General features: G+C 40.3%; 1 protein-coding gene across 1 annotated transcript in view; it reads left to right on the forward strand.

Annotated features, from left to right (window-relative positions):
• Window positions 1-2,335, forward strand: part of LOC142492273 (cystatin-like) — a 7,514-nt gene extending 5,179 nt beyond the window's left edge. Inside the window, exons 3-4 of the mRNA XM_075594944.1 lie at window positions 824-955; window positions 1,228-2,335. Coding sequence (XP_075451059.1) covers window positions 824-955; window positions 1,228-1,305 — 210 coding nt within the window. The 3' untranslated portion in view covers window positions 1,306-2,335. The remainder of the gene's footprint in view (window positions 1-823; window positions 956-1,227) is intronic.
• The last annotated feature ends 9,219 nt before the right edge of the window (window positions 2,336-11,554 follow it).

Genomic DNA, 11,554 nt, shown 5'->3' on the forward strand with positions numbered 1-11,554 from the left:
CAGTTGTACAATGACCCAAAACATACTGCGAAAGCAACCCAGGAGTTTTTTAAGGCAAAGAAGTGGAATATTCTGCAATGGCCGAGTCAATCACCTGATCTCAACCCGATAAAGCATGCATTTCACTTGCTGAAGACAAAACTTAAGGCAGAAAGACCCACGAACAAACAACAACTGAAGACAGCTGCAGTAAAGGCCTGGCAAAGCATCAGAAAGGAGGAAACCCCGCGTTTGGTGATATCCATGCATTCCAGACTTCAAGCAGTCATTGCCTGCAAAGGATTCTTGACAAAGTATTAAAAATGAACATTTTATTTATGATTGTGTTAATTTGTCCAATTACATTTGAGCCCCTGAAATAAGGGGACTGTGTATGAAAATGGTTGCAATTCCTAAACGTTTCATAATATATTTTTGTTCAACCCCTTGAATTAAAGCAGAAAGTCTGCACTTCTATTGAATCTCGGTTATTTCATTTCAAATCCATTGTGGTGGCGTACAGAGCCAAAATGATGAAAATTGTGTCAGTGTCCAATTATTTCTGGACCTAACTGTATATACTTGAGCACTGGATTTGGGAACCACTGCTCTAGGTTATACATGGAAAAATAACTAATTATTTGATGTTTAATGAATTAGGATTTATTTGTTGGGTATCACAAATTCTGGTTGTTCACATTGTTAAATTATGATTGGTACGTCTTGGTAAGCAAGACATACCAATCATATTTTACCATTGCTTTTGCTTTTTAAAGTGTAATTTCAGTACTACTATCAATGATATTGTTGTACAATGCAGTTTTAGCTGCGTTGTCACTAAAAGTTTTTTTCAATTGCTTTGAAGGTGGTGGCTGGTATGAAATATTACATGGAAATTGAGGTTGTTACCACTTCATGCAAAACGTTAGACTCTACCCTGACAAACTGTCCAAATCAGGAAAACATGACATCAAAGGTAAAGTCGCATTACAAATATTAAACTCACTTTTTCTAGCTTGTGAATGTGATCTCTCAGGAAATGTATTTTTATAAATACACATTTTCAGCACTGGGTGACATGTCAAGAGGTAGTAAATGCATGTATATCTAATGTATCAGATTAGGAAAATGATATATAGATAATATATATTATATATAAATCCCATCCAATACACTGAATTAACCTTTTTGTTTTTTTAAACAAAGTACAATCTATATAAGAATGTTCATATTTGTGTGTTTCTTTAGATACAGAGATGTACATTTGAAGTTCTGTCTGTTCCCTGGCTGAAGACCAATGCGTTGAAGTACTCCTTTTGCCGCTGAGCAAGGAACATGTATCTGAAGATTTGAGCTCATTTCTCAGGAGCAGCAATAAACTGCTTCACTAAATGTTCCTGAGATAACACGTATTTATCTTTGTCACACCAGCATTATACTGTTTCTTTGCCTTATACTTTAATTAAACACTTTTTATAAATGTATTGGTTTTTTTTCTTATGGGTTTTAAAATTACTGCAGTGGATACATAATAAAATGTGATATGTTTCAATCAAAATGCCATTATTTACCCAAACCCCGGTATCCTTTATACTGTGTGTATATCTGTGTGTATATATCATGATTATAAACAGTACATATAGGATCAGACTTACCAAAGGGTGCTTGGCTTTAGCACGCCTTAACTCTAATTCACTCGAATAGACAACGCGGGGGCTAACTGCATAGCACTGCTTAGTATATATGGCCCTATGTGTCAAAGTAGAAATTATGCCTCTAAAACAACGTCAAAGGGGGGATTTGTAGTGTGGATCCCTTGCAGTCAATGGACTTAATTCACGAAATACAGTACCACTTGAGATTTAGGGCCCTTTTTACTGATCAGCCCTGACATAAAGCTGCAGTTTGGGCAGACATACAATTTATTTGCTTTTATTTAAAAATACATCCTTTTGCCCTGTCAATGAAAAAATATATATTTTTTTTAAATCCAATGCTTTGATCAAGAGGTATGAACAGTTTAAATATTGGGAGGCCTATGTATTAAGATTGAAATTTTTTCCCATTTATGCGTCAAAATGTCAGTGCTAAAAAATAATAAAAACCATCAAAAAATGGGCATGATATGCATGGAGACCTCATACGTAAGATGAGTAATTTGTTGTTCCATCACCTGCTGTCTCTGTAAGTTTCTCATTAAATCTCTTTGATTGTAAGCTCTTCGGGGCAGGGATTTCCTATCCTATTGTCTGATTTTGATGCACTTATTGTATAATTATAATTACCTGTACTGTATTCTTTGTGAAGCGCTGAGTACACTTTTGGCGCTATATAAATAAAGACATACAATACAATACATTTTTGACACATCGTTCTTGATTAATATGTGATTGATACCATTTACATTAAATCATCATGTGTATTTTTTATTTATAGCTAGCATTAGTAATGGAAAATATAACAAATATTAATAATTAGTTTAATATGTTTTATAATAGCCATACTGGGAAAATAATATTTTTTGTTAAACTATATAATGACACATCTGTGCTGCATGAAATACATTTTTGGGGTTAAAACTTAATTATGCGCTAACACTATTAATAGTCTTTTTAGGGTTTACACCAAGTTGAATTCAGAGGACTTACTTTTAATTTCATTTCACAAGTATACATTTTTAGCGCATACCATTTGCTAAAGATTAATAAAACAATGCTTTTTAACACCATTTTTTATATACAGTTCAACCCCGTTATAGCGCGATCTGCTATAACGCGGATCCGCTTATAACACGGTTTGAGCGTGGACCATGAATTTAAAAATAAATAAATACATTTTTAAAGATTTATTTTTTTGCACACACACTGCACATACTCACTGCACACTGCATACATTCACAGCACACTGCATACACTTACAGCACACTGCATACACTCACAGCACACTGCATACATTCACAGCACACTGCACACACTCACAGCACACTGCACACACTCACAGCACACTGCACACACACACACTGACACACACACAGCACACTGCATAGCACACCACACTGCATACACTCATAGCACACACTCACAGCACACTGCATACATTAACAGTACACTGCATACACTCACAGCACACTGCACACACTCAGCACACTACACAAACTAAGCACACACTCACAGCACACTGCATACACTCACAGCACACTGCACACACACAGCACACTGCACGCACACACTGACACACTGACACACATACACAGTCTCACACAGTCAAATACACACACACAGACACACTGTCTCTTTAAGGGAGCTTGCTCTCGCAAGACGGAAGCAGAAGCAGGAAGCAGAGACACGGAGAAGAGCTGCCAGATGCCGGGTAAGTGCTGTGTGCTGTTGCCGCTGGGAGAGTTCTCAGCTTTCCCCCTCCGGCGGACACGGTACCACCCCAAAAAAATAAATAAAAATGTTGGCGGCCATTTTTTTTCCGCGCCCCCGTTTATAATGCGGTGGTCGCGGGTGGCCCCCAAGGACTGCGCTATAACGGGGTTAAGCTGTATACACAAAAGAATGCTTAGCTTTAGCACGCCTTTACTATCATTCAAAGTGCAATGTGTTTTAACCATTAGCACTGTTTAGTAAATCTGGGTCTGTGTTTTTTAGATGGAAGCAGTGCACTGTTGTAATAATCACTCTGATTGATTTGAATCTTTGCCTCTAGGTGGCAGCATCCTCATACTATTTGTAGAGGAGCAGCATAAAGTGCAAATAAGAACTGTCAATAACAGATTCTCTGCTTTAGAATTGCTTTTTGGGTGAAACTTTCAGCTGTAGGGTTTATTTTCCACTCCGGAAGGATTTATTGCAAGCATAAAATAAATAAACGTCCTAGGCCCAGATCTACAGAGGTCCATTACTGACTTAATGAGGCACTAACCCTCACTTCATTAAGCGTTGACGTGCATCTTCAACGCTCACTAACATCAGGTTAAGTCACAATTTCGTCCGGAAAAAGGGCATTGGATTAACCATAACAGCCACTAGTGCTATTATTATGCAAAAGAGGTGTTCCCCTAACAACACCTATCCACAGAGTTCTGTTAAACATAACGCAAGTATTTAACCTGATGTCAGTTAGTCATAGTTCATTGTGACGTTACTCCCATCAAAACCTAAATCTTATATTTCAGGGTCTGGTTGGGAGTAACACCACCTTTAGGTAAGACAGGCTTAGTGCCCAAGCTAAAGCAGGTTTGTGCTAACATAACATGGATATTAAGCCTATGGTAATGAGATATTTTTGCATGCAATTAGCTACTGTATATAGATATGAATTAACCTCAGGGAAATTAAAGGCTGTTAATGATTTTGATAACTGCCCGTTATGAGCCTGGAGTTAAGGAACCTCTGTGGATCTCGGCCCTAGTACTCAATCCTTACGAAAGGCTTATATACAATATCAAAGAAGAAAAGTGTTTGGTAAATGAGATAAATAGTTAAATGAGTACATTAGTATATTAATGTATAACCCCTCAAAGGTAAAGTACCTGTTATTATGCTTCTGTCATTAGTAGACTCATTTCCAGGTTTTTGTTAATTTCCAGTGGATTCACCTGGGAAGGACTTGGGAGAAAAGCCCTTGCAACATTGCAGAGCACCAACACATTTCAGCTCGTCACACCGCAAGATAGAAATACATCATGTCAGCTATGAATCAAGTTTTTAATAAATGCACCCTGGCTTATGCTCGTTCTTCATTATTCTGTCTTGTGCCAATGTGTGACACCTACAGTATATGCAGAAATAATAATATCCCGAGACACAGAATTTGACATGATCTGATATTACAGCATGTGTGTGCCCTGTAACTCATCACTCTTGCCATTTCATAAATGCACTAAACATACTGAAATGTGCAGGTCATTGGACTCATTTACTTTTAGAGATATACAGTATATTTTTTTTATGTGTCTGTTACAGTCAATTCACCAGGTGTCATAGACTGTCATACATTTTGATACACGGCCCAATGGTATCAGCATGAAATCTCCCCTATGATCTCTCTGTTCTTCTTCTGCCGGCTGGCTAACAGCTCCCTTGAGAAAAAAATCCTAGTCCAGGTACCTCATTATGGTGTCAAATTCCCTTCGGCTGTTGCTGAAGTGTGCACATTATTAAACCTTCATTATCCATATTGGCTACATATCTGTACTGATGATAAATGTCTCTTTCAACCCTTGTTACATTTAGCTCCAGGATATCTCTTTGAATTTTATATCAATGTTAATTTAGTTACAACTAATGTATGTGTATACATCTTGTTTTTTAATTATCAATTACAGTTTTGAATTCTTATCGGCTCGGTTTGTTTTTGCCATTTTTATATAATACAAAAGAAAACAGTATTCATACAATTGACTTGGAGCCATTCAAGTCAATGATATTTAACGCTCGATTGAGCTCTGATAACCATTTTTGAAACAAAGAGGATCTCGGTTTCTGACTCCTCTCATAGGTTCTGCTTCTTTCTCTCCACCTTTTTGTCCCTCTTCCTTCCTTTCTTTCTTCATTTCACCTGTGCTACTCTTTCATTCTTCGTTTTGCCAATTTCTTTCTCACCATTCTCTCTTGCCTTGTTTTCCTTTTGCACAAATTATACCTTTTTCTATATCTGATCCATTTCTCTCGAATGCACCTATTCTAGTAGCTTCAATAAAATCACAGCTATATCGAACGTTTTGGCATGACCTACCTCACGGTCGGACATTTGTGTTCTCACGATATTCAGAAAGAGTTATCACAAGGCAGATACAGTTAGGTAGGAAAATGCCATACTGATCAGGATAGCAGTGCCTTTATCTCTGTCTTTTTCTAAGTTCTGCCCATGCGATCTGCAAGCAGCCTGTAGGAGCTGAACAGAGAGGGCTTCACAGGGATCTTCATCTCCCTTCACAGCTCTTACAGGTGATCTCACTGTTTTTATTTTATTTTAATAACCCAGTATTGAAGCAGGGTAATCCGGAGCTGATCTGAACTAATTTCAACCCCGGGGACCCCCGCTTCCTGAGTTACAGGCCCCGGTATGGGATGCCGGTATCTCCACAAAGTTTAATGTCCCCGTCACGTGATGCAGGAGATTTAAACAATGCAGGAAGATACTGGTACCCCATGCCGGTGCTGGTAACTCGGAAAGTAAGTGGTCCCAGGACTGAAATTAATGCGGTTCAGTTCTGGAGAACCCCTGCTTCAATACTGTGTTATTAAAATAAAATAAAAACAGCTTCATTACCTTAGCAGCCAGCCACTAAGATAATGAATGGGTTAAAACAGAGTACCTGGTTTGATGGTGGTAGAGCAGGTGAGTGAAGGAGGTAGTTGCCGTAGGGTGGGTGGTTATGACTACTGTGAAGGTTGCGGGAGGGGTTAACCCCTTCATTACCTTAGCAGCTACTACCGCTAAGGTAATGAAGGGGTTAACCCCTCCTGCTACACACCCGAGAGGCCTAACTACCCACCCCGGGGGAACTACCCCCTTCACCCACCCCCTCTACCCCCAATAAACATTAAAATACAATACAACTACCAATATTATCCAATACACCCATTGATTGCCAGTGTGGTAACCTATGCCCTCAATGAGATAAAAGATAACCACAATAGCAGTGAATAGGCACACTACTACTACCCCCTCTATCCCTAACAACCCTCCCCCAACACATACAGTACAGTAATGGGCAAAATCCCTATCGTCCCGATCTGGATAATAGCGCATTTGCCCATTAAAAATAAAACATTACCGAGACAGCATATAGTAAATTATTGTTGTACTTATCCCTGCCAGGATTAAGGCCGCTCTTGTTCTCATCTCCGTCATCGTCGTCCTCTGAGGGCAGCAACATTAAAAAACTAACTACTGGACACTAACCCATTAATTACCTTAGCGGTTAATAACTGCTATAGTAATTAAGGGATTAAACCCGCCCGCTACGCATCCGGGAAGCCAGAGGAGCAAGAGTTGGTTTTGCTGTTGGATGAGGAGGATGAATGTTCATCACGGCAAAGTTAAGAAACACATGAATTGTTTTTTATTTAATTGTGTATTATTTTTTTTTGCAAGCTTCATCTACTCCCTCTACCACCAACAAAGCAGTTCCTGCTATTTTAACTTTTCATTACAGTACCTTAGTGCTTAGCCACATCCATATTGCGCTCAACCGCAAGAGGCCCCACCTCAATGAGTCAGGCAATAGAGTGCACGACCTCGTGTGCAATGAAGCATGATGGCTCTACAGGTTTTTCTGGATGCAGTGGTTGGGAAGGTTGGAATAGTGGATGGGTGGGTGAGAGATAAGGGTTTCTTTTATATATTTTTTATTAATAATTAGAAAAACTGTGTTGAATATGTGAATAAAAAAATTATTTGAAGCAAACTAGTATGAAAAAATAACAAACGTAAACATTCAACAGTAAACATTAAAAACAACATTTGTGATTCAGGGGGCTCAGGAGGTTAAGAGCTTCCCACCAGCATTTTTTTTTTAAATCATAGGATCCTGGCATTTTCTGTAAGAAAAAAAGACATCAGAAACTTGCTATTACAGCATTACACAGCACAAACATTTTACATTGAATAAAAACATTATATGCATTGACAATTTACTTGCACAAATATTGCAAATAATGCATTTGTACAGAATACTGATCTCCGGCTCATCTCTTCCCACCCTGGAAGGTATTGCCTTTCGGATACTTTACTGGGCAACACTGGTACCTACCCACATCATGTTTTTTAATCACAGTGATATAGAGTACCTATACATTACGTAGTTACTGTGATGGCAAGGGGGCTACGGAACTGCTAAAAATAAAGGTTAAGCCTGGTCTCTGGCCCCTGCTGCCCTTTCCTGGGGCTCATCTGGCAACCAGACCCCGGCTTACCTTGTTATTAAATGACCCTTGCCTTCTATGTTAAAGTATATGCTTTATTCCTGTGTGACAAAACTATATGAAAAGTATAAAAATATGATCAGTGTAACATAAAACAGAGCCAAAGTCTCTAAGCATGCAGGGCTGAGCAACTCTTTGTGCTGCCCGCATGTCCAGAAAAGATGGCTGTTGCTGCGTCTGGAGGGGCACTAGAGGTGTAGTGAAAAAGGAGTTAGTGGCCAGGGGCAGAGATCGGGCCACGGGGGCATCCATCCAAAGATCAGAGCCATTTGCTGCCTCACCAGCTAGAGCAGCGCCAGCCCAGAGAGAAATATCCTCTTGCTGGGGGAAGCAGTTGCAGAGTCCCTCTGGTAGCTTCTGTGCTCATTGGTGCATTTTAACATCCCTCCATAAAGCCCTTCAACTCTAGGAACTGCCTCTGGCCCTGACTGGTCAAGGGAGGCGAGCCCACAATTTCTGATTGGTCCATTAGCTGACTCTTTGCTCTAATTGGTTGCGTCACTCTACCATGCTTTCCTATGACAGAGGGGAAGGTAGAAAAAAATGACCCGATCAGCTCACTTGAATCCTGTCGTGCAGGTGATGAAAGTGATGTGCTCCGAGGCTGTGCTAGAGACACCCGAAAGAGGATCGGAGAGTCCTCGGAATTGGGAAATGTGATCTTACTTTGTGCTATGGGACTGTAGATTGCCGACAAAGCAGAGAGCAGGACTTTCACTGCAATATTTAAAGTGTCTGGGCTATTACATACTTGCACCAGAGATGTCTGGATGGTTCCTACCCCATTGAAGAGTGGAATCAAGCCCTTTAATGTGGTGCTCAGCACATAAACAACTAGGATTTCCACAGTATGCCCCATTGTTTGTGCATATATTGTAGGTCTAATTGTGTGTTTTGTGCTGTGCTTGCTGGCTCCGGCTGGCATACAACTTTATTAAATTGCATTGCCCTGACTGGTGCCGTGATCCATCGGTTACGTTCTGGTCTACCTTAATGCCACTCCTTGACAAAGGCTGCTGTGACAACCGAATTGCTGGACACTTTATTTGGCTTCAATAAATTATTGCATTTATAAAATCCGTGGAGCCTCTACTCTTCCTTTTGAAGTGAAACTTCTTTGCTAGTACCTCCAAAAATTTTGCTTGGACAAATCTGATTCATGGTGATAGAAGTGTGTAACGGAAGTGTCGTCTTCCTCCCCGCGCATGCCCAGAGGCAGCCGTCGCCGCACGCATGCGCAGAGCAGAGACAAAAATAAAAACCACACATACACACTCACCCACCACTGTTATTAGAGGAGTTTCCAGTGAGTATAACTATACAAGTGCAAATACACCTGCGGCCGCCTTTATCCTAATGTGGCCGTAGCGGCGCAACTCTGATAACCGCGGGCAGATGCAGTATATTTTTTTTTCCGGAATATGTTCTGGTATTTTAGCGCTTGTAATATTAGCATATTCTTAGCGCTGTCTGCAATACTGCAATACCGTCTAAAAACTCAGGTGGGCGTTCGCAAGCTGTTGTCTTCAAAGTCTAATACTGTAGCAGTTCAACCTACGTTAGTACACAGTCTGCGTGTGTGCGCGCAGTAATTGTAAATTTGCATATTTATACATGCATGTATGTCTCATTTGAACATTGCACAAACAAATATAAAGTCCCCAGCGCTATAAGTCCAAGATACCGTGACCTTAAAGGAAGTCTCTGATCTATCAAGATGGTAGTTGGGCTTGATAAAGATGTTTCAGATGGGACGGTGTCTTTGATGTAGATGATTACACCTTCTGAAATATAGATGACAGACACACCTGATTGCGCAGCGTATTTCTACAATCAGATCCCTATCTAAGATATACAGAATCTTACTCACATGAGTTATGTCTGTAAGTTCATTGGAGAGAATCTGTGGTGGCTCCCCTTCTCCTCGGTTCCTCTCACGAACCCCCGTGTGGAGACAGCTTACTGGGATCAATCACAGTCCTCAATGACGTCAGGGATAGTTCCGTTGCGACACCCCCACCGACGTGAGATAAGATGGGCACAATATGGTGTAGTATGCAATTAATGGTGCAATGTGGATGATACTCCGCGCTAATGCCGTCCGCAGCTTGCAAATCCTTCCAACACAGCGGGGAGGTATACTGCACACGGACACGCTGTCGACTCGGCGTGTGACGTCAGTGATACAGGAAACCCTCCTCGTGTCAGGACTACCCTCCTCGTGTCAGGATACCAATGACCTGAACTATAGCAGGATTTGTTAAGGTGGCTTGTTGTGGGATGTTGCTTGGGCAGAATCTGTGTGTGTTTTTTTTTTTTTCTAATTTGAACATTGTTGAAATGCATAGGCGTGTACTGTACTGTAAGTATCTCATTTCGGCGTATATAGCGCTCTTCCCTCGCTCGCCCCCGCACACACACACACAGGATAATGTACTGCACTGCAGTATTTCAACTTCTTATCTACAGTACACCTCTCCCACGCCATTCCTTTGAACGGACGGCTTTCTGGTTTCAATCACATTCCTGTCATCACATTCCTGCATGTATAACGTTCAGTTTTTATTTACTGTATTCTTCTGTGTTGATTATTAATGCTCATTGAGGGAAAAAAAGTTCAAGGTTGACCCAACAAAAAAAATCATATTTTTTTTCTCGTCACTTTTTATTTTTATTTTCTCAACATGAATGAACATGTTTCTGCCTCAACCATCTTGACATCATGATATTCAATCTGTGCTGTAGCTTTTGACTGCGACACTGTGTGTTTGACTGCACTTGATTGATTTGTGTGATTTTTATGTATTTGGGGGTGTGGGGATCAAATTATTATGATGACTTGCCTGTTGAAAATATTTCATGTCTTTGAACTACAGTACAGCTAATCCTTCATGCAGCTCTACCCCCTCCCCCAAGCACACACACACAAAAGGCTCGCTCAAGGATTTGAACCTCTTATCGACACCTCTACAAAACCATTCATTAATTTTCCTATTGTTGTCTTTAAGTCACCTCTTTGCGCCTGCATGTAATCCTCTTTGGGAAGGGAGCTGTAGTTGATTATTACTGCGCATGCGTGAATTGCTTGCGAAGTTCAAGAGTGACCCCCAAAAAAATATATATTTTTTTCTCGTCATTTTTTATTTTTATTTTCTCAACATGAATGAACATGTTCCTGCCTCAACCATCTTGACATCACAATATTCAATCTGTGCTGTAGCTTTTGACTGAAACACTGTGCGTTTGACTGCACATGATTGATTTGTATGATTTTTATGTATTTGGGGGTGTGGGGATCAAATTATTATGATGACCTGCCTTTTGAAAATATGTCATGTCTTTGAACTACAGTACAGCTAATCCTTCATGCAGCTTTACCCCCCTCCCCCACGCACACACACACAAGGCTCGCTCAAGAATTTGAACCTCTTATCGACACCTCTACAAGAAGTATAGGGTGATGAGTGCTGGTTTACCTCAGAAATATGGCATGTTAATTTTCAAGCACCACGTGTCCTACTTGGTGTACTGCGGGTGGGCCAAGAATGTAAACTACGAAGGAAATTGCAAAAAAAGGCGCTTCCTGAAAATTTAAGAAGGACTATTGTGGAGGAATTGCAGCGCTATTTTTCAATTAC

This window comes from Ascaphus truei, chromosome 4 (assembly GCF_040206685.1).
Source record: "Ascaphus truei isolate aAscTru1 chromosome 4, aAscTru1.hap1, whole genome shotgun sequence".
Lineage (NCBI taxonomy): Eukaryota > Metazoa > Chordata > Amphibia > Anura > Ascaphidae > Ascaphus > Ascaphus truei.